The sequence below is a fragment of the Canis lupus genome, chromosome 17 (genome assembly GCF_048164855.1).
Source record: "Canis lupus baileyi chromosome 17, mCanLup2.hap1, whole genome shotgun sequence".
NCBI classification, from domain to species: Eukaryota; Metazoa; Chordata; class Mammalia; order Carnivora; family Canidae; genus Canis; species Canis lupus.
In genome coordinates, this window is record NC_132854.1 from 52,189,884 (window position 1) to 52,212,210 (window position 22,327).

The window sequence follows — 22,327 nt, forward strand, 5'->3', positions numbered from 1 at the left end:
TCCCCCTATTTCTATTTATATTAATCTATATTCTTTTAATCATAAATACTATGGTTTCTTTAATGCTTTCATTTCTTAAAGCATATAGGTAATCTAAAAGAAGCTGCAAAATGGATGGATGAAGCACAGTCTTTGGACACAGCTGATAGGTTCATCAATTCCAAATGTGCCAAGTATATGCTTCGAGCAAATATGATAAAAGAAGCAGAGGAAATGTGCTCCAAGTTCACAAGGGTAGGAAATACCATGCATGAGCATGTACTTCTCTGAGTTAGTAAAATTAAACTTCAGTTCTATGGTGATTTGTGAAATTTGCCACTAAAGTTCAAAAAATTCATTTTTGTTACTATTTTATTAATTCCATCTAGGTCATGTCATAAGTATGATTTCTTTTCTGTGGTCGAGTGTGTGTGTGCATGCACTTCTGGTGGCAGATGGTTGAAAGGCAATAATAGGAACACAATAGCTTTATACATGGATAAGCAATATGCCAGACTGGTGCTTATGTATAATATTCAGTTTACAATTCTTTTGTCTCATTAGTAATTTGTGACTGTTTTTTAAATTTCTCTTTTATAGTTGTTTCAGAACTCATCAGAGTTCTTTCTATGTGGAACTAACATTTGTGGGGGCACCTGGGTGGCCCAGTTAAGCATCTGACTCTTGGTTGCAGATCAGGTCATGATCTCGAGCTCTGCGTCAGTCTCCACACTCAGTGCGGGAGTCTGCTTGAGATTCTTTCTCCCTCTGTCCCTTCTTCAGCTTGCACACATGTGCATTCTCTCTCTCTCTCTCTCTCTCTCTCTCTCTCTCCTCACCCCTAAATAAATAAATTAAAATAAAAAAAGGAACTAGCATTTGTGGGCTTTGGTCTCTGACAGTTTAGAATTGAAGTTCTCTAAAATTATTAGGCTAAACATCTGTTTCTTTTCCCTCCTTCACCATCCTTATGTATCTTTTACCATGTGGACTTTCTGTCTTTTTATGAAAATAGTAAGTGTATAGTTAAAAATATACATAGACTAATGGAACAGGTAAGCTCAGAAACAGATTCACACATATTTGGAAACTTGTGTATGACCAGAAGTGCTTTCAGAATCAGAGATTAAAAGATATTGCTGGCACATTTAGTTATTTGTATTGACAAAAATAAAACGACATTCTTCTGCTGCACACAAACCAATTCCAGGTTGATTAAAGAAAGTATTGAAATTTATCTTTAGAGTTGGAGGTAGGAAGCCTTTCTTATGGTACTAAAAACCTTAAGTATAAGTAAAATTAATATATTTGACTATATTAAAATTAAAATTTACCTATAACAAAAATAAATATAAGCAAAATGAGAAGATAGACCATGGAATTGGAGATCTTTTCAACCCATATGATAGAATAAGAATTTATAAAGAACTCTACAAAGAATTCACTGAAATAGTCATTTAATACTCATTGAATGTGACATTGAGGGATAATGAGGAAACCATGTTTCCCAGTTTAATTTCCAACTTCTAATGAAAATACTTGGGAATAAATCATTTTTGCCTCCAATACTCATTATGTACACAGTAGAGTGCTTGAGTGCTGGTGTTTGTGAGTAAATGATTTACGGTGAAAGTAAGTTACCATTGTGCCCTGCCCTAAGATCTTCCTGATGCAGCCCCAGTGTACCATTTCCTTAAATGTTGACTAGATTCTGATTGTGTGAGGGTGTTTATAAAAACCTTTTATAATTTATTTATTTTAAAAATGTTATTCATTTGTGAGAGATACAGAGAGAGAGAGGAAGAGACATAGGTAGAGGGAGAAGCAGGCTCCCTGTGGGGAGCCCAATGTGGGACTCAAACCCAGGACCCCAGGATCATGCCCCTAGCCAAAGGCAGATGTTCAACCACTGAGCCACCCAGGCATCCCAAAACCTCTTATAATTTAGAAGCCACAGAAAAACTTGAACTTTTGTTATGAAAATTTAACTACTTATAAGAATATCATGGAACAAAAATATACATACATGCACCAAACCTCAATAAGAGACAAGAGGACAGTGGATGTGAATAGTTAATTCACAGAAGTGGAAAATGGAGTGGCCAAAAAAGATGCTTTCATTAGTAAGCAGGGAAATAGTAAGATCTCATTTGGTACTAGCAAAGTGGTATAAGTTTAAGTCTGGTGTTAGTAGGTATTGATAAATAATCTGTCATATATGCAGATATACATAGATGTGTCATGTATATGAAGTATATGTTCTATGTATATTTATTATGAGAGACAATAAATGCTCTATAGGTAGTAGCCTTTAAAGAAAATCTGAATATGTAAGAGAGATACATAACACGCACACACGTAAACACATATACACACATGTGTACACATGCACATATATCACACATTTAAATTTTTATTAAAAGCCACTACCTTAGACCATTTGTTGTCTCTCTCTCATAGTCACATGGCTTTTTCATCTAAACCTAGCTGAATTCTACTTTCTCATATTTGGAGTGATACAAATAGTTTATATGCCTTTTGTACAGGGAAGTAGAAAGTAGCTTTAACAATTATTAAGCACTGAGCTAAGTACTTTATATACATACACTTAATCTTACCAGTCCTCTGATATCATTACTCTCATGTTATAGTTAAGAAAATATTTAGGGTGATGAGGTACTGTGCCTGCTGGAGGTCAGCCAGCTAGCCATTCATTTTGGATCCAGGATTCTAGCTTAGAGGTCTGTGACACTAACACCCATGTTTTAGAATTGCAGTAGAACTGTAATAGAAGCAGAAACTGCAGTGATTAATGTTTCTGAAATTCACATGCTGGAAGACCAGCAGATGCAAAATGGTTAGCTGTATTGAGGGAAAAATATATTAGCAAAAATGATGGGTATTAAGTTAGGAGAAAGAAAAATAAAATGAGGAAAATCATGATACAAACTGTATGTTTGGCATTTTACAGCAAAGTGATCGAGGCTCTAAAGGGGTTACATAGTACATAGTGCTGGAGTTCAAACGTCCATGTCCTTCACACTGCAGCACAGTTTTGGAGATGGAAAGAAGGTACAAGAGTAGATGTAGAAGCAGTGGTGTTTGTGTAGGAGAGAACATCCTGGAAGGCCAAAGCAGAGATTAGAAGGAAAGTGCAATAAAAACAAGTATACAATGGGGCAGCCTGGGTGGCTCAGCAGTTTAGGTTTAGCGCCGCATTCGGCCCAGGGCCTGATCCTGGAGCTCCCTGCATGGATGGAGCCTGCTTCTCCCTCTGCCTGTGTCTCTGTCTCTGTCTCTCTCTCTCAGGAATAAATAAAATCTTTAAAAAAAAAGTATACAAAACTTAAGTGGAATAAGTCTAATGATTTTAAAAACCAATGTGTACATACACACCCCAAGCCAACAGTCAGCCAGGATGTGTCTGAAAAGGCACCACAGAATGAGAAAGAAGGGGAAGGGTTGGCTGTTTGTGGGGAGGAGTCACCAAAATCTGCAGTCCACCTGGTTTTTCAGAATTGCCTTTGGTCATCCACTCCTGATAAGTTGTCATACAGAGAGCTTCTTCTGTTCAGCCATCCTCATTCCTTGGCCATTACATTCTGTAATGTGTGGTGGATAGGCCACTGAGCCAGGGAGGAAGACTGCTAACCTTCAATAATTAGTTTATGTCTGATTATAAGTGATCATATCTGATACTGCTATGTGAGTAAAGTAGGATATTTCCCTCTTGCAGATTTTTCAGGTTTTTTTTTAGAATTTTTGTACAAATTTGGTGATGCAAGCTGGATAGTTGTATATGGTAAAGATTTTGAAGTGAAAAATAATGTAGGTATCTTATAAAAATAGTCATCAAAAAATGGAAAATATATACAACCAGGGGCACCCGGGTGGCTCAATGGTTGAGCATCTGCCTTTGGCTCAGGTTGTGATCCTGGGGTCCTGGGATCAAGTCCCGCATCAGGCTCCCTGCAGGGAGCCTGCTTTTCCCTCTGCCTGTGTCTCTGCCTCTTTCTGTGTCTTTCATGAATAGATAAATAAAATCCTTAAAAAATAAAAAAAAAGAAAGAAAATTACACCTGTAATTCCATTCACCAAGAGATAACCAGTTTTTTACACTTTTAATGAGAATGCTGAAAATTGAACTGGTCACAAAAAATGAGTGAAAAAGAACTAAAGACTGAAATTATTTATGTACATGTACTTTCACCATCTTCCTGGGGGTCACTAGGTACTTTAGGTCTTACACTCTGCTCAGCCCAAGTTAACAAGTTTTTTTTTTTTGTCTTGTTTTGTTTTAAGATTTTATGTATTTATTTGACAAAGAAAGAGCACAGGTAGGTAGAGCACAGGTAGAGGGAGAGGGAGAAGCAGGTCCTTCACTGAGCAGGGAGCCTGATGCTGGGCTCTGTCCCAGGACTCTGAGATCATGACCTGAGCTGAAGGCAGACACTCAACTGACTGAGCCACCCAGGTGCCCCTGTCGTAAATAGTTGAAATAAAAGTTTTGATGTTCAGAAATTTAGCTTCAGCAATCTGGAGTCTTTTCTGGGTAGAGTGTTGAATACCCGACAGAGCTGGGTAAATAAGACATGTAATTTTGGATCAGCAGGAGCTTCTGGAAGCACCCAGAATATTTGTTTATCGCTATTTATTATCATAATAATACTTGTAGCCATAGTTATAAAAGAGAAAATGAGACTTTTAGGGTCTCTTTTATTGTTTGCTTCATATATTTAGGAGTGCTTCCCTTTCAGGAAGGAACATCCGCCATGGAAAATCTAAATGAAATGCAGTGTATGTGGTTTCAAACTGAGTGCATTTCAGCTTACCAGCGTTTGGGGAGGTACGGGGATGCCTTGAAAAAATGCCACGAAGTAGAAAGGGTAAGTTGGAGAATTTTGACTTTATTTTTCTCCTGTAAGGTGATGAGAAAAAGCAGGTTGATTTCTACATGGGATCATCTACCTGTTTTAACTACTTTGGAAACTTCATTGTGAAAAAAATTCTGGATCTTTAGCTTTCAGACATTCAGAAGTTGTGGCTAGATGATTGCTCTTTTGATCCTCAAGTGGTTATGATTGTGACATGTCTACCTAATTTGGTCCGAGGGAAGAAGGAAAAGATTAATTTATCAAGCCATTTTTGCTATTATTACCCTGTATTCAAAATTTGTATTTCATAATCGGGCCATTGTTTGATCTCGTCACCAGGCCAGAAGGACACGCAAGCTGACGGCTACCTCTTTCCCCTTTACGTCAGGATCTGCTCTGTAGTCAGCCTCTCTCCAGTTCGTCTTCCCAGGATACTTGTTCTCGCATCCGATACCTTGTACAGCAGTCTGTGGCCGGTTTGCAGGCTTATTTTATTACTTGCTTTTAGGATTATGTGTGATGTGCCTTAGTGAGGGGACTTTTCTTTTCCTTTGTGTGAATTTTGTTTTCCTGTTCTTTGTCATCTCTGAAGCACTCTCCTTCCAAATGGACAACAGGAGGAAAAGAGCCACAAAAGCACACCTGAGGCAGTCCTCAGCAGCCCTCAGTTGTGGGGTCAATCGGCAGCACTGTTCCCATGCTGACGCAGTATAAAACCACAGGCGTCGTAGTCAGGTGAGCCTGATGTCTGCGCTCCGGCAGTCACTTTGGCCTTTTTCCCATGTGAAACTTCTGAGGTGACCCAAGAGAAAGGCTCAGTCGTAGGGGGTGGCTTTTGCTGGGAACCGGAACCAGGACTATACCTGAGCCCTTTTAGAAATAACCTCATTTTTTTGGTTTGTTGGTTGGTTTTTTTTTTTTTTCTTTGTTTCTTTTTAAGCCTGGGCTTGATGGCTTTATCTCTGGGGGAAAATCCTTATCTTCTCCTTGAGAGATACAAAACCCTCAGATGATACATGAAATATTTAGGCAATATCCAACTGTTCTAGTTTAAATCCGGCTCTCATTTCTGTGATAAACCATACATCACTAGCTTGTTTCAGCACTCCGAGATGACTAGCACTTCAAATGCATTCTTCTTATTATTAAGGAAAGATACATTCTTATGAACCAGGACATTTGCAGTGGGCAGTAAATTGTTTCCTGAATGAAGAAGCTGCTAGGTGCTCATGGATCAGTAATTCCAGCATGACCACAGTGAGAAATTTATCAGATTTTCTGTGAAAGTGAAATTTGCACATCCTTAGGATCATTATAATACAGCTCCAGCTTCAGTCCCGCTTCTCCTAACATTAATGACATTTCTCTTTGTAATATTTCTTAAGGATTGTAAGAATATGATGAATTAGCTATTCCATAACTAAGTTTCGTTTAGATTATGCTCTCCCTTAAATTTATAGTGATGTTGGCTGAGTAGCATGAATTAAAATTCAGATCAACTATGTCTAGTTCAAGAAACATGATTTGACTAGTGGGAAGCATTTTTGAAGAAAAAATTAGAAAATAGAAAATCATTGGTTATCAGATTAAAATATGGCAGAGATTGTCACCCTCTAGTCATGTTACATTAATTATTGCTAGAAACTTTATTGTCTTTATTTTGGATTTGTTGATGCTTGAGGACAAAGAACTAGACACAGATAAAAGAAGAACCTATTCTAGTGGCATTTGTAAGCTAGTCTTTTATAGTGAGTAATTCAGAGTAAAAGTAAGACTTAACTCTTCTAGGGACGCCTAAGTGGCTCAGAGGTTGGTCATCTGCCTTCGGCTCAGGGTGTGATCCCAGTCTGGGGATTGAGTCCTGCAACAGGCTCCCTGCGAGTAGCCTGCTTCTCCCTCCACCTATGTCTCTGCCTCTCTCTGTGTCTCTCATGAATAAATAAATTTTAAAAATCTTATAAAAAAAAAAAAGACTTAACTCTTCTAGTGGTTATGTATAGAAATGTGAGTGCTTAGTACAAATAGGGTGATTAAATACTTGCTGACTGATTAGTGCTAAAATTCATTTCTAATAAAATTAACGTAATCAAAAAGAATTCTTAATAATATATGTAAAGATTTAAGAGTAATTACAGAATTCACAGATTTATTATAATTATCTGCATGAGTTGCTTTTGTGGCTGGATTTTAAATATTTTAGTAAAGAAATGAAGCACCTTTCAAAAATAGAAAATCGCAGTTTATCTTCACCTTCAGTGAATACAGATAAAAGTTCTGCCTTCAAAACCACATTCAAGAATTCTCTCCTCAAAGGCAGTTTCATCTATGACATATATTGCTATGAGCTCTTAGTAATTGGATTTAAAATGTTAGAATTCTGGAATAGTCCACTGTAGTACTTTTTCTGCTTTCATCTTGCCACTCCGCAAAGGATTTTAGGATTATATGTAAAGGTTATGAAGTCCAACCCAATCTGATGTTTATATAAACTCAAGTTTTATTTAAAACAAAATAAAACAACCATCTTCAGAAGTGTTCAGAATAATTTTAAACTATTTTATGTTTTAAGAATTTTCTTTTCCTTTTTTTCCAGATGATTAGTTTCTCATCATTTTGGTGTGCTGGTTTATATCTGAAACAGAACAGTAATACATATTTCTAAAACTTCATGATAAGATCTAGGATTTCCTATTAAGTCAGAACCATAGACAGTTCCTAACTTGACCTTCTGCTGCATCTGAATCTTGATCCAGTTGACATGTGCTTTAGGATGACAGATTTTCTATAAAGGACATAGAGTTGCGTACTACCCTAGTTGGTCTGGTTATTATTTTTTGAGTCAGTGGTTTTTGTTACCTTTCTATATATGAGCTCTTTTTGGCCTCCTCCAGGAACTCTGAAGAGTAATGGAATGGGAGAATCAGGTGAGAAGAGAGGGACTAATAGGGAATTCCTAAAGGAAACCACATTCGTAAGCTGTGAATAGCATTTCTTAATTCTCCAGCCACTTGTCTTACTTTGATTCAAGCCTAATTTTGATAAGTTAAGCAATTCCTGCCAGCATTACCCTCCCCACCCCCTCTACCCCAAAAGAACTAGTAGTTTATGAGGGGAAAATGGAGTTAAGACCCTCAGCTATATGTTAAAAATATAGTTTAGTTTCTGCAGGAAGCTGTTAAGTGACCATATTGTGTTATTGTTTGGCTCAAGTATGGGGAAACTAACTTCACCTGTTTGTGTCAGCTAGTAAATTTTTATGCTCTATAAATCTGGAGACTTAAAAAAAAATCACCCCAAGATAGTGTGAGGGAGAGCTTTGTGGTGATGGAATAGTTGTGTGTTGATTTTGGAGGCAGTCACATGAATCGACGCATATGATGAAGTCACATAGAACTATATACCCACATTGTACCAGTGTCAGTGTTTTGGTTTTGATCTCATACTCTAGTCATGTAGGATACAGCTCTTAGTGTGAAACTGAGAGAAGAGTGCACAGGATACCTGTGCACCACTTTTATTACTTCCTCTGAGTCTATAATTATACTAAAATAAAAAGTTTAAAAAAAAAAAAGAACATCAAGCCAAGATTATTTGTTTCTAAGTAGGATTCTGCAATATAGTGTTCCTTCCCAAAGCAAAATAATTTTGTTAGTATCCTACTTTTTCTTACCTACCCTAGCCTTATTCTACCCACCACTGTTAGAGTGATCAACATCCACGTTTGCCTGGGGCAGAACAGGTTCTTAAGACTCAGGGCTTTCATTGGAAAAACTGAGAAAGCCCCAGGCAAGCTGGGAAAGTTGGTTGCCCTATCTGTGGAAGACTAACTGGAGAGAGGCAGCCTGTGGGCTGTTACTGATAAAGAGGCGGCTTAACTGTTTGTGGTTCCCTACGGCTCCCTCTAAGGCTTGACTTAGAATCTGCGTTTACTAAAGCTGCTAGAATTATCTCTGAAACTTGTGTCTGCCTTTTACACATAAATGTTTCTCACCTTAAAAGTCCTGTAATCTCTTAGATGTTATCATCTCGTTATATATTCCTTGATTTTTGGCACTGCCAGTTTTCCTCAGTTGTATTGAATTTTAAGATCTTATGGTGCTAGACATAACTTGATTTACGTTAACAATGAACAGCTTTATGAAATATGTAATCCTTTGATTAAAAAAACAAGTTCATGTTAATACTTACAAGTTGATTTGTCTTACTGATGGGAGGAATGCAGTTTTCAGATAACCTATTAAAGCATGATTCTTAAAGTTATAAATAATGTTAAATGTTCATCTTTTCCCATTTTTCCCCCTCCACACTGTGTACTCTTATTCTTTTTATCTTAGAATTCTTCCCTTAAAGTCTCAGGTACTTAATGTAACTCTGTGTATAGAGTATTTCTAGTTACCAATACAACTAAAATTATGAAATGTGGACAATTACTAATGTGTCTTCTACACAGTGAGCTACTTTGCCCCCTGGACAGAAGGAAGATGAAGTAGTAGAAGAGCTTAATCTGTATTTGTGTATTGAGTCATTCATTTTTCTATTTTTGGAGAAGCTAAAATAGGGCAAAAGAAAGAAGATATAAGTAGAGATGCATGTGGGAAAGAAAAGTATAAATTGTTTTGAAGTAGGGATATTAATCGTCTTCTTGCCATGTAAGGAATTAATTCTTTAACTTCTGGGACCGTGCACCGTTGGAGAATTGAATGAAAGCCTTGAACTCCCTCCTTAGGAAAATGTTATTATGCTTGTTAATACATAGACTACAGATTAAGAACCATCGCTAAAATGGAATGTTGGTAGATTAATGGGATTTTATTGAGTGAGAAAAAATCTATAATGTTTTGTGCCCAATGAAATTTAAAATATCTCTTATATAATCCCTTAGCAATTATAAGAAATTGGCCATATAATGATTTCTTTATTCCTAACTTAGATAAAATATTTGAGGTCGTGGGAAATTAAGAGGCCAAATGCCTGATAAGCAGGTTCTCTCTTGAGTTGCCAAAAATTGTGCTGATTGAATGTTAGGCCCTATTCCAGGCAGTGGAGGTAGAAATGATGGGGCTTGCCCTTAAAGAAGTTAGGTGGAACAGGCTAATGTGTAAACATTTCATGTGAACCTGTTAAAATGTGACCTTTATTCAGAGCTCTGTTTAACTCTGCCTTGCTGACTTTTGGGAAATACCGAGGAGAAATATTTCATTAGAGGGAAAAATGAATATGTACTGATTTCACAGTTTAAGAAACCCTGATCATCTAACTTAGTACACAGAAATTGAGTATCATCTAACTTATTACACAGAAATTGAGTATCATCACAAAACATGATCTATAGGGATGGCCAAGGATTGTTATAACAGGAACTTCAAGTGGATACAAAGAATGGTTTGATGTCCTTTGTAGTGTTAAACAGTGTAGAAGGCAACTAAGTGAAATTGTGTTTGTTTACATTGTATTTGGGGCTCTTTTTGGTTTTCTTTTTAAAAATAGATATCATCCACACATATGTAGGGATAATTTTGTGGTTTTTTTTTTTTCAAGCATTTTTTTGAGATAACTGATGATCAATTCGACTTCCATACATACTGCATGAGAAAAATGACCCTTCGTGCCTATGTTGATCTTTTGAGATTAGAAGATGTACTCAGAAGACATGCTTTCTATTTCAAGGCTGCTAGATCAGCAATTGAAATATACTTGAAATTGTATGATAACCCCTTAACCAACGAGAGCAAACAACAAGAAATAAATTCAGGTAACTGAAAAAAAAATTTAGGTAACTGAAAAGTAACTTGCTTTAAAAGGTTTAAAAAGAACACTAAATTTCAGAATGTCATTAGCTTAAACAACATATAGAAAAACGTAATGTCAAATGGATGCAAAGACAACATCAGGTCTCTTACATGCTAAAAAAACCCAAAAACAGGTGGGGTGAGGTAGGGAGGGAGATAACTTAGAAAAAGTTGGCAGGGTTGTGTTCTGTAGGTGATATTTCTGAATAGCCCTAGTGGATGACTTGTTATCATTTTTTAAAAATTTATTTTCTTTTAAGATTTTATTATATATTTTTAAGTAATCTGTACATCCAACATAGGGCTTGAACTCACAACCCTGAGATCAAGAGTCCCATGCTCTACTGACTGAGCCAGCCAGGCACCTCGCAATCATTTTTATTCTTATTTTTTAGTAAAGCCAATTAGGGAAAAAAGGAAATGATTGTGGACTGGGGTTTTTGTTTTTTGTTTTCTTTCTTGATTTAAAAAAAAATAGCTCTGAGCCCCTTTGGGAAAAATAAATATTAGGATGCCTGGGTGGCTCGTGGCTCAGGTTGTGATCCCGGAGTCCTGGGATTGGGTCCCATATCTGCCTATGTCTCTGCCTCTCTGTGTCTCTCATGAATAAATAACATCTTTTTTAAAAAAAATAATAAACATTCTTACAACTTCTAGTGCCTAGTTGATTGAAAATAACCATGCTGATAATATCTATGTAGCTTTTTATTCACTAAAATGTTACTATCTACAAATATTTGACAGATAGTAACATGAAGGCAAATTTCTGATCAGATCACAATTATGTGTGTATGCATTTTCTCATTTGTCTTTGATATATTCCAAGAGAATAGTTGGTGTCATCACCCCCATTGTATATAGATTGAGACTCAGCAAGATTAAGTGATTTGCCTAAAGTCATGTATTGTCTAGGAGGTGGAACTGAGCCAAAATTGGTTAATTTTATCTTATTATTATTTATTTTTATTTTTTAGAATTGATTAATTTTAATCCATGCAGTATTTGCCAATTGCCTTCTGTGTGCCAGGATGTGTGTTAGGCAGTGGGATACACTTTCTAAAAAAACCTCTGTATTGTTGTCTCTTCCCACTTTCCCTTCTTAAAGCTGTATTGCTTTAATACAATACTGTGTATTGAAGAAGAATGTGAGGAAAACAGAAACCTTGACTTAGAATTTGTATTTGTATTTATTTTGATATTTATAGAAAACCTGTCAGCCAAAGAGTTGAAGAAAATGCTTAGCAAGCAGAGGAGAGCTCAGAAAAAGGCTAAACTGGAAGAAGAGAGAAAGCATGCAGAAAGGGAACGTCAACAAAAAAATCAAAAGAAAAAAAGAGATGAAGAAGAAGAAGAAGCCAGTGGTCTCAAAGAAGAACTTATACCTGAAAAATTAGAAAGGGTGAGATGAATTTACTGTCTTTATTTGGTAGAATTTATGTTATTTGGTTCTGTTCTGATCATGAACATATTTTAATTAAATCTAAGATCTGAAGCCGTTTGTAATATTGCAAGGTCTTTATGATAGTAGTCAATTATTTTTGAGTGAGAATATGTAAATTTTGGTTAATGTAAATTATACATAGAATTGTAGTTGTGGTAAGCAGCATAATGGCCCTTGAAAACTATCCACATTCCAGTCCCTGGAATTTGTATGTTTCACTACATGGCAAAGGGGAATTAATGTGGCAGATGGAATTTAGGATGATTAGCTGGCCTTAAAATGAGGAGGTTAGCCTGGATTATCGGGTGAACCCAGTGTAATCACTGTGGGTCTTCAAAGTAGAGAGAGATGGGGGGGGTGGCGCTGGAGTAGTGTGAGAAGGACATCAGCCCTCTGTTAACTGGTTTGAGGAGGGAATGAAGGAGCCACAAATGGAGATTTTGGTCAGCTTTGAGAAGCTGAAACACATATTAACACTAAATTTTTGATAATTAGCAGGGAGACATTCCCCTTATATCTGAGAACATTTAATATATCTTGATATGTTTTAGCTACAAAGAGAAAGCACTTCATCTCTGACATTTTCTCAGTGTCCATAGTTTATTTAGGGATCAGATTTAGGGAAATATTTAACTTACAGGTTTATTCACTGTGGAATCTAGTCTAAGTATTTTAAATTGTTATTTTTTTCCAATTTATGATGCAATTGTATTTGCCTCCTTACTTTAAATGTTTGAAGAATAGGGGCGCCTAGGTGGCTCACATTGGTTAAGTGTCTGCCTTTAGCTTAGGTCCTGATTCCTGGATGCTGGGATTGAGTCCCATGTCAGGTTCTCCCTCTGTCTGCTGCTCCACCTGCTAGTGCTCGCTCTCTGTTAAATAAATAAATAAAATCCTTAAAAAAGTAAAATAAATGTTTGAAAAATAAAGGGCTATCAATATTGGGTGTCCCATCTCCTTCAGTCTATGGAAGAATTGCCTGGACTTTTTGTCATTTTATGAGATTATATTGATTTTATAGTCAGAAAAAACAGTAGAGCTATTTCCCATTTTGAAACTATTGACTGTTTATTTTCAGTTTGTTTCCAGGTGATGGTTTTAAAATGTTTTCTTGCTTACTTGGTCATCTAGAGAGAACTATACATTACTGTAGAAATGTATTAATATGAGATTTGAGGGGAGATTTGACTTGTGTAGCTGTTTTTAAATGTAATAATTTTCCTTTCTCTTCCAAATAGATAGAAAATCCATTAGAAGAAGCTATCAAGTTCCTTATACCTCTCAAGAACCTTGTTGCTGATAACATTGACACTCATCTGTTAGCATTTGAAATATATTTTAGAAAAGGTAATAGTTTGAATTCAGTTGTTAATCCTTACTTCTGTTGGTGACCATATTCAATCTAATCTTTATCAGTTAGATTGTTTTTTGTTTGTTAGAGTTCCATGTCAACCTTCCACAAAGGCTCCCAATCCCGTTTTCTTTTGCTACCCAAAACTTTACAGGGTAGTCAATTAGAATATTATGATCAAATCCATTTTGAGAACAGTTTGAACAGTCATACAAATTGTTTACCTGAAGCATTCAATTCTACATGATTTCAAGCTTTTGTTTAGAAAATGAAAATTGCCTTTGTTATCCAAAGTCATCTTTGATTTTTGCATATGAATGTTACTGGAAAGGTAATTAACATTTTGTTAACTGGAATTTCAGTGAGGCTAAAATAAAGTGACTAAAATAACATACATAAATATTGATGCTGTTACCTTTATATTTTTTTCTGACACAGGGAAGTTTCTGTTGATGCTGCAGTCTGTCAAACGAGCTTTTGCCATCAATAATAATCACCCATGGTTACATGAATGTTTAATTAAATTTTCTAAATCTGGTAAGTATTAAAAAAACAATTTTATATAAAAATTAATATGACAGTTCATATTCCTAGTCTTCCATTAACCTGGTCATTAAAGAGATTTGCAATAAATAATACAAAGCAAAAAAAAGGATAATGTTTATAGTATATACATGCTAGCAAAGATATGCTAGAAATTCATGCATTTTTAAGCTAGAATGAATTTATATTTTAAAGGAGCAATATTATTACTATGTAAAATCTATCAAGCTTAATAATAAATATATTAATAAATATAAATAAACATTACTAATATAAAATAAATAATATGAGTATATTAGTAAATATAAATGTATTTCAGTATTTTGTTTCAAACTGGACAGATTAAAACAATTTTTAATTCCAAATGTTTTATTTTTATAGTGTCTAATCATAGTAATCTTCCAGACATTGTGAGCAAAGTTCTAGCTCAAGAAATGCAGAAAATATTTGTCAACAAGGATTTGGAAAGTTTTAATGAAGATTTTCTCAAGCACAATGCTACCTCTCTTCAGCATCTGCTTTCAGGTTGGTGTCTGACTCCCAGGGTTAAAAAATTTATAGGAAAGGCTAGAATAAAAGTTTAGAAAGGTGTTCAGTGTCACAAATTGTTATAGAAAAAGAAGTGAATACAATACCATTTTTGATCTTTCAAATTAAGAAAGATTTTTTTGTTTGTTTGAAAAAAGGAGATGAAGGTATTGTGAAGACGTGATAAATAAGTACACTTGTATTGCTGTAGGTGTGAACTGGCCTAGCCATTTAGGAAAGCAGGCTGTCATTCTGTTAAGAACTTCACATTGGGGCGCCTGAGTGGCTCAGTCAATTGATTGTCCGACTTTTGGATTCTGCTCAGGTCATGATCTTGGGGTTCTGGGATCGGGGCTCCATGCTCAGCAGGCAGTCTGCTTGAAATTCTCTCTCTTCCTCCCCTTCTGCCCCTTCCTCCCCTTATGTGTGCATGCCATACGTGTTCACTCGCTCTCAAATAAATAAATCTAAAACTAAAAAAATCACATCTGTGATTTTTGCAATAGTCATACTTTTGTAAATAATTTTAAAGAATTAATCCAAAGCAAAGATAGAGTTTTAAGTGCAGAGATGTTAACTAAAATGCTGTTTGTGAACGTGGGGAAAAAGAAACAAATTTAATGTATGTCTAATAAGAGGGGAAAGAGTAGTAGGTTTGTAATGAAATGGAAAACCAGACAGGCGTGTGAAGTAATATTTATTCAAAAGATTTGTAATAATGGGTAATTTTATATCATCTACATTGAATTAGCATAGAATATAATCTCAACTATGTACAAAATCTACATGGGATAAAGGCTGAAAAGAGATATGTATGAGAGCTTTAATGGTTGCCTTCATGTTCTGTGGTTATGAGTGGTTTATTTTTTCTTGTATTTTTGCTACTTTACATATTTTGTATTTCAAGGATTTATTTATATCCTGCCTGTTACAGGAAGGATTTTAGGCAGTTTATACAAATTCATAAAATGACAAAATGACATGGATGGACAAGATGGTAAACTGGACAAAAAAGATTGTGGAAAAGGAACTGGAGATAAAATGAAGTACATAATATTATTAACTATGCTCCTGTGTTAAGCCATATATTTAAATATTTCAACCTAAGCTTTCTCGTTCTAAAGGGGAACTTCTTGATTCTGATGGAAAAAAGTTCATTCCTATGAAAAATATAACTTCGTGGTAGTAAAGGCAAATAAGAATTTCTTTTCGAGAAGATAATGAACAAAAATGAAAACCATTTATTTATTGCTATTATGGAAAATGCCTCCCCAAATATGTGAAATTCTAAGAAAAAGATAATTTTTGCCACTTAAAAATAAAAGCATCGTAAAGAAAGTCAGAAGGCCAGGGAATCTGGCCAGTTCAGTCAGTAGAGCACTCTTGATCTTGGGGTTGTAAGTTTGAGCCCCATGTTAGGGGAAGAGAATACCTAATAAATAAAATATTGCCCCAGGCCACCTCAATAGGGTGTCATTGAATTAGGGTTGGGAGGAAGCTTTGCAGCTGGCTCCCAAATCCTGGTGAGAGCCAGCTCCAACCCACTGCTGATTAAACCCTTGGAACCATATTTTAAGTCACTGGTCGATGTCAATCAAATCAATTTTAAGTTCTAGGAGTTCTCTCATTTTGCAGTGTCTTGGTGTTTCAGGTGCTAAAATGATGTATTTTCTGGACAAGTCAAGGCAAGAGAAAGCAATTGCTATTGCCACTAGATTGGATGAAACTATAAAAGATAAAAATGTAAAGGTAAGATCTACCAGACACAACTTCTGCAAATTTACGGATGCTGAGTGACAAAACGTGTCTTTACAACATAATTCTTGAGTGGGCCTTCAGAGTCTGGTCTCAGCTCCACCATTTATGATCTGTGTCACATGAGGCAGGTTCCCATTTCTTGGCTTCTTTTTCCTCATTTATAAGGTAAGGATGAAAATACAGACATTCCTGGGAGATACTGTGGGTTCAGCTCCAGGCCACTGCAGATAAAGTGGATAGCACAATATAAAGTGAGCCCAGTGAATTTTTTTGGTTTCCCAGTACATATAAAAGTTACATTTATACTATACTGTAGTCTGTTAAGTGTGCAACAGCATTATGTCTAAAAAAACAAGATATGTACCTTAATTAAAAAGTTAATTACTAAAAAATGCTAACCATCAATCTGAGCTTTCAACAAATTGTAACCACTGATGGATGACAGAGCATCATAACAAATATAATAATGATGAATAAGTTTGAAATATTTACAGGAATAACCAAAATATGACACAGGGACACGAAGTGAGCAAATGCTGTTGAGAAAATGGTGCTGATAGACTTGTTCGACACGGGGTTGCCACAAGCCTTCAATCTCTTAGAAATGAAATATCTGCAAAGCACCATAGAGTGAGGCACAATATTACACCAGGTGTGTCTGTATCACCTTCCAAACCCGCTTGGTGTAATATTAATATTACACAGTGAAGGGCTTAGTCCCTGCCTGGCACATAGTGAGCCGTCAGTAAATGGGAACTATTGTTAATAAAGGACATTTGCATTTTAATGATCAGTTTCAGAGATGCACTTTTTCAAATATTAGAATTTTATCACTTTTTTTAAGGCTTTGCAGAATTGATTGCTAAAATATTCCTGTTTTAAACCTGAGGGTTGCTGGAGGGGAGGTGGGTTGGGGGCCATGGGGTAACTGGGTGATGTGCATTGGGGGGGGCACATGAAATGATGAGCACTGGGTGTTGTGTGCTGCTCATGAATCCCTGAACTCTATCTATGAAACTAGTAATACACTATATGTTACTTAATTGAATTTAAATAAAAGTGAAAAAATAAAATGTTCCTGTTTTGAGGTGATTACTTACTGTGAATAACAGGCAGTTATTTTATACTGAGGCCTTGCCGGTTTTCCTTTGTTTCATGAACACATAGCTCCTTTTGATTATTGAAGTGATTAGAAACCAACCTTTTTTCTTAAAAATTATTTTTATTCTTGCCTTTTTTGATAGACTTTACTAAAGGTTTCCGAGGCACTGCTTGATGGCAGCTTTGGGAACTGTAACTCCCAGTATGAAGAATACAGGGTGGCCTGTCATAACCTGCTTCCTTTCACTTCTGCTTTCCTGCCCGGTGTGAGTGAAGTGGACAGTCACAATGTGGCGCTCAACCATGCAGTTAACTATGACGTCTTGGCAAACGAAATTTGAAATCCCGTGCAAAGTCAACTCCTGTAAGACTCCGAGCTGAATTCAGATCAGGGTTTCTTTTTCAGGGTGTATTTTAGTAGAGCTATGAAATGAAATAATTGGATAGAATTTTTAAATGGAGTATTCCGGGAGCTTATCTTAGCCTTTATCTGACTCTGCCAATTTACATAAACATCTGTTTAAAATTACCTGTTTATACTTGTACAGTTTTCCTAAACTTTCAGATTATCAGCATTGTGATGGGTGCTGTCATTTCAGTATCATGAATATAATTTCTTATTGAGCTAGGTTGTATACAGCCCCACTGTGTTTTTTTCTTTAGATCTTGGTTTCAGAATCTGTGTTTTGATCTGTTACTGGTTTGTTGTATTGGGTTTTTGCTTGCTTTTTAAGTAGGGCACATCAGTTTTAAAGTATTGACTGTCAAAAACAATATGGAACTTTTTTTGGCAGACATAGAGATTGATTTTAATTTTTTTTTCAGTTTGCCCTTTTTACACCTTAATTTTTTCATGATTTACCATTTCCTTTTTTAATATCCATGAAAATGATACTTTCTATTGAATAAGGGTACTCCAGTTTTTAGATGATTCAGAATGTGGAGATTGGTTTGTGTCTTAATCATGGAAATTCACTGGTAAATTTGTTGCATATCCCTAGATCAGACTTTTAAAGACCCACGGGTAAGAATTATGCTTCTTGACTAAATTGCTTTGCTTCTTGACTATAAGTAGTTTATATCTGAGTGGTGTGCTTCAAGGGAGAGTAATAGAGAAGAATACAAATTATAAGGAAACACTCTTATAGCCATGCATTGACTATTAAATACATTTTTGTATCAGCAGAATGGGAATTTAAGCTATTGTCTATTAAAACATTGTTGAGCAATATTTGGGGGGAGGGGTATAGGTTTTTGTTTTATCTTGTACAGAAAACAATAATGGAATCATTCAGTATAGTTCTTTCAGAACTGTGTAAATATGTCTAATATTAATACATCCCTTTAAGGCAAATACAAATTCAAGAAGGGAGATTTTATTTAGAGAAGCCATTCTAATTAAGATGGTTTTCCTTCACTCTAAGCTATTTAGATTCATAATTGTTAAGAGAAATAAACTCACTGTAAAATAATGCCAACCTACATAATGCTGTAATAAATTATTTTGTACACAGTTACTTATTTGTATTTGTGTATTATTTCACATTTTTTTCCTTTTTCTTTGAAGGAATAAAAACTTAATCATCTTAATTTTTACAAGTTGATTAAAAAATAAATACCTACCAATAAATTCTGGTGCCACAGCAGCTTGGCTGCTTCTTAGTGTTTTAAAAATTTTAGAGCTCGGCAGTCTTTGTCACTAAGTGATCCTGACAAACGTTTAATTTGTTATGTTATTTTCAGCAAGATGCCACTTGGATAAATGATTCCCATTAATCATAATATGGAAGTCATGCTGTCAGCAGCAGTCTTTTTTATTTTTATTTTTATTTTTGTTCAGTGGCAATCTTTTAAAAAGTATCCCATTGGGATCGTATAGAGTTTCTGAGAGTTACAGGGTGGATACACTTGAAATGTGAAGAGTTAGATTCAGGGTATGGAAGGCAGGATAAAGGGTAAAATCCAGTAGTGTCTGAGTCAGTGTATAGAGGTTGTGTCTGTTCTCCTTCCTACTCCCATCTCACTTTTGAGTATAAACATCGTATAAACCTGGGTTAGGGGCAGGCATCTTTTGTAGTTCTAGGAAGCAGGGCTGTGTCATGTTGCCCCACCTCCACCCTGCCTCCAACTTTGGCAGAGGCCCTTTACAGTTCAAAAAGCTAAAGGAAAGGCATCTGAGAACCAAGTACTTAGAGAAGTCTCTAGTCTCAAGAGAAAAGGGAGAAGTCCTTTGTCCTGGGTGATCCTGCCAAGATTATCAGAACAGAGGAAGAGACACAAAGTTTAAAGGCATAGTGTGGTAATTTAAGAATTTGGCTTCAGGTTTCTTGTGATTTTTCCCTTGAGGAACTGAATGAATTTAGTGGGCAAAGCCTAGCAGGTAAAGAGCCATAAATCAGTCTGTATTTATTGTGCACCTGTTATGTTTCAGACACTATTCTAGGTATGACATATGCAGTCGTGAACAGAAGTTAAGTCCTATCCTCATAGAGTTTATATTCTGGTGGGAAGAGTGAGAAACAAATACAGGATGTAATATTCAGTAGTGATAATTACCATGAAGAAAAACCCAGCACAGGGTGAAGATAGAGAGTACTGTTGATTATAGTGGAATTTTAGAATATCAAAGAGAATAGTCTAAAAGCTTATAGAGAAAAAGAGCAGATCATTTTCAAAGTCAAATTTATCAAAAGTATCGAGTATAAAAAAGTTTTTTTTCCAATTCTTGAAGAAAAAATACCTTTGAGTTTAAAATATTATATCCAGCCAAATTAGCCAGAATGTGATAGCATTTAAAAATACCTTCAAGGGCAGCCCCGGTGGCGCAGCGGTTTAGCGCCGCCTGCAGCCCAGGGCATGATCCTGGAGACCCTGGATCGAGTCCCACATCAGGCTCTCTGCATGGAGCCTGTTTCTCCCTCTGCCTGTGTCTCTGCCTCTCTCTCTGCATCTCTATGAATAAATAAATGAAAAATATTAAAAAAAAAAAAAACCTTCAAGAATGGTACCTGGGTGGCTCAGTCCGTTAGGTGCTGGACTCTTGATTTCAGCTCAAGTCATGTCTCAGGGTCATGAGAGCAAGCTGAACATGGAACCTGCTTAAGATTCTCTCCCTCTGCCCCAGCGCCCCAACCTGCTCCTGTGCAACCACGCTCTCTCAATATATATAAAATAAATAAAGAAAAAAGGGACTTCTAAGTGTCTCAGTTGGTTAAGCGTTTGACCCTCGATTTCAGCCCAGGGTCCTAGGATCAAGCTCCAAATTGGACTCTGCTCAGCAGGGAGTCTACTTAAGGATTCTCCCTCTCTCTCTCCTTGACCCCACCAAAATAAATAAATCTAAAAAAAATTGAAAGTAACTTGCTCAGTTTATCTAGTGGGAAGCAGAGAGGAACAAAGAGTATAGTCAATGGAAAATAGGGTGGCAGAAATTTGGATGTAGCACTGATTACAAATAAACATGAATGGGTTAAATAACCAATTATTGTATTAATTATTTACAAGAGACACTTGGAACCAGAAAAATTGAAATAAAAGGATAGAAATAGCTAACAGGCTAATATGAACCAGAATAAGGTGGAACAATAGTCTAAATAAAGTGGAATTTAATGCAAAATATGACAAAGACATTATTACAGTTGATTCTTGAATAATGTGGGTTTGAACTGCCTAGGTTTGCTTATACTTTTTTTTTTATAACAGTATAGTACTGTAAATATTTTCTCTTAGGATTTTAACATGTTATTTTCTCTAGCTTTATAGGAATACAATGTATGATACATATACAAGATATGTGTTACCAGCTGTTTATGTTTCTTGGTAAGGCTTCTGGTCAGCAGTAAGCTATAGTCATTTTTGGAGAGTCAGAAGTTATACATGTATTTTTGAGATTTTCAACTGCACGGGGGCAATTCCCCTAAACCCTGTATTGTTCAAGAATCAACTATACATTGGTTAAAAAAAAAATTTAATGCTAAAAATGAAATTGTAAAAAATTAACAGTAAAAATGTTTACCTTTGTTGATGGATGTTAATTAGACATCATAACCATTTTGATATATATATATATATCTTATATATGTGTGTGAGATACATCCCTGAGACTAATATATATCAATTATATCTCAATTAAAAAAATACAAAGTACATACCTATTACTTATATGCACTTAATATTACCCTTAAGTTATATCAACCAAAAGCAAAGGACTAGAGAGAGAAATAGAAATAACAACCATTATAGTTGGAGGTTTTAATACACTAATCTCTTCCCCTCAAAAACTGAAGCAGACAAAAAAAAAAAAAAGGCAGGGAGCAATTACTGAAGATAAATCGTACAATTCCCTTGAGTTATTATGTATGTAGAATTCTATACCAAATAGAGTAGTTGAGAATGGCTTACTGTTTTTAAGTAGGATGGGCCAAGAAGGCACTTCAAATGAAATGACATTCGAAAGGCTTTGCAAATCAGATATGTGAGTGAAGAGCATTCCAGAAGGACTAGAAAGACTCCATTCAGGTCTTGAGGTGATTTTTTTTTTTTTTTAAGATTTTATTTATTTATTCATGAGAGGCACAGACAGGCAGAGGGAGAAGCAGGCCCCATGCAAGGAGCCCAACACGGGACTCGATCCTGGGACTCCAGGATCACTCCCTGAGCTAAAGGCAGGCGCTAAACCGCTGAGCCACCCAGGGATCCCTGAGAATTGTTAATAGACATCCGATTGGCAGTATGTCTCTAAGTTCTTTAATACATCATAGAATAAAAACATTTGGACAGTGTAGATTTGAGCAACTATGAAGCTTAGTATAAGCATTATAACATTTCAGTGCCCAGTGACTCTTGTCCTGTCCAAGAAGATCATTAGTGAAGTCTGATAAGTTTTTATCTGTGAAATAACTTCAACTTATATACTCTCAGTAACAGATTTGGTTCTCAACTGTTTATTAAAATTGTTTAAGTC

At 35.8% G+C, this 22,327-nt stretch overlaps 1 protein-coding gene across 7 annotated transcripts in view; it reads left to right on the forward strand.

Moving 5' to 3' along the window:
• Positions 1-22,327, forward strand: part of NAA16 (N-alpha-acetyltransferase 16, NatA auxiliary subunit) — a 98,419-nt gene that overhangs the window by 64,019 nt on the left and 12,073 nt on the right. For 5 of the 7 annotated variants that reach the window (XM_072782886.1, XM_072782882.1, XM_072782883.1 and 2 more), the window contains 9 exons: positions 82-234; positions 4,737-4,865; positions 10,392-10,605; positions 11,848-12,041; positions 13,322-13,430; positions 13,873-13,971; positions 14,359-14,502; positions 16,157-16,254; positions 17,508-18,881. In XM_072782886.1, the coding sequence (XP_072638987.1) occupies positions 82-234; positions 4,737-4,865; positions 10,392-10,605; positions 11,848-12,041; positions 13,322-13,430; positions 13,873-13,971; positions 14,359-14,502; positions 16,157-16,254; positions 17,508-17,705 (1,338 nt within the window). In that variant the 3' untranslated portion in view covers positions 17,706-18,881. Of the gene's footprint in view, positions 1-81; positions 235-4,736; positions 4,866-10,391; positions 10,606-11,847; positions 12,042-13,321; positions 13,431-13,872; positions 13,972-14,358; positions 14,503-16,156; positions 16,255-17,507; positions 18,882-22,327 lie in introns of those variants that run through there. The other 2 variants (XM_072782888.1, XM_072782887.1) reach the window with 1 other exon arrangement.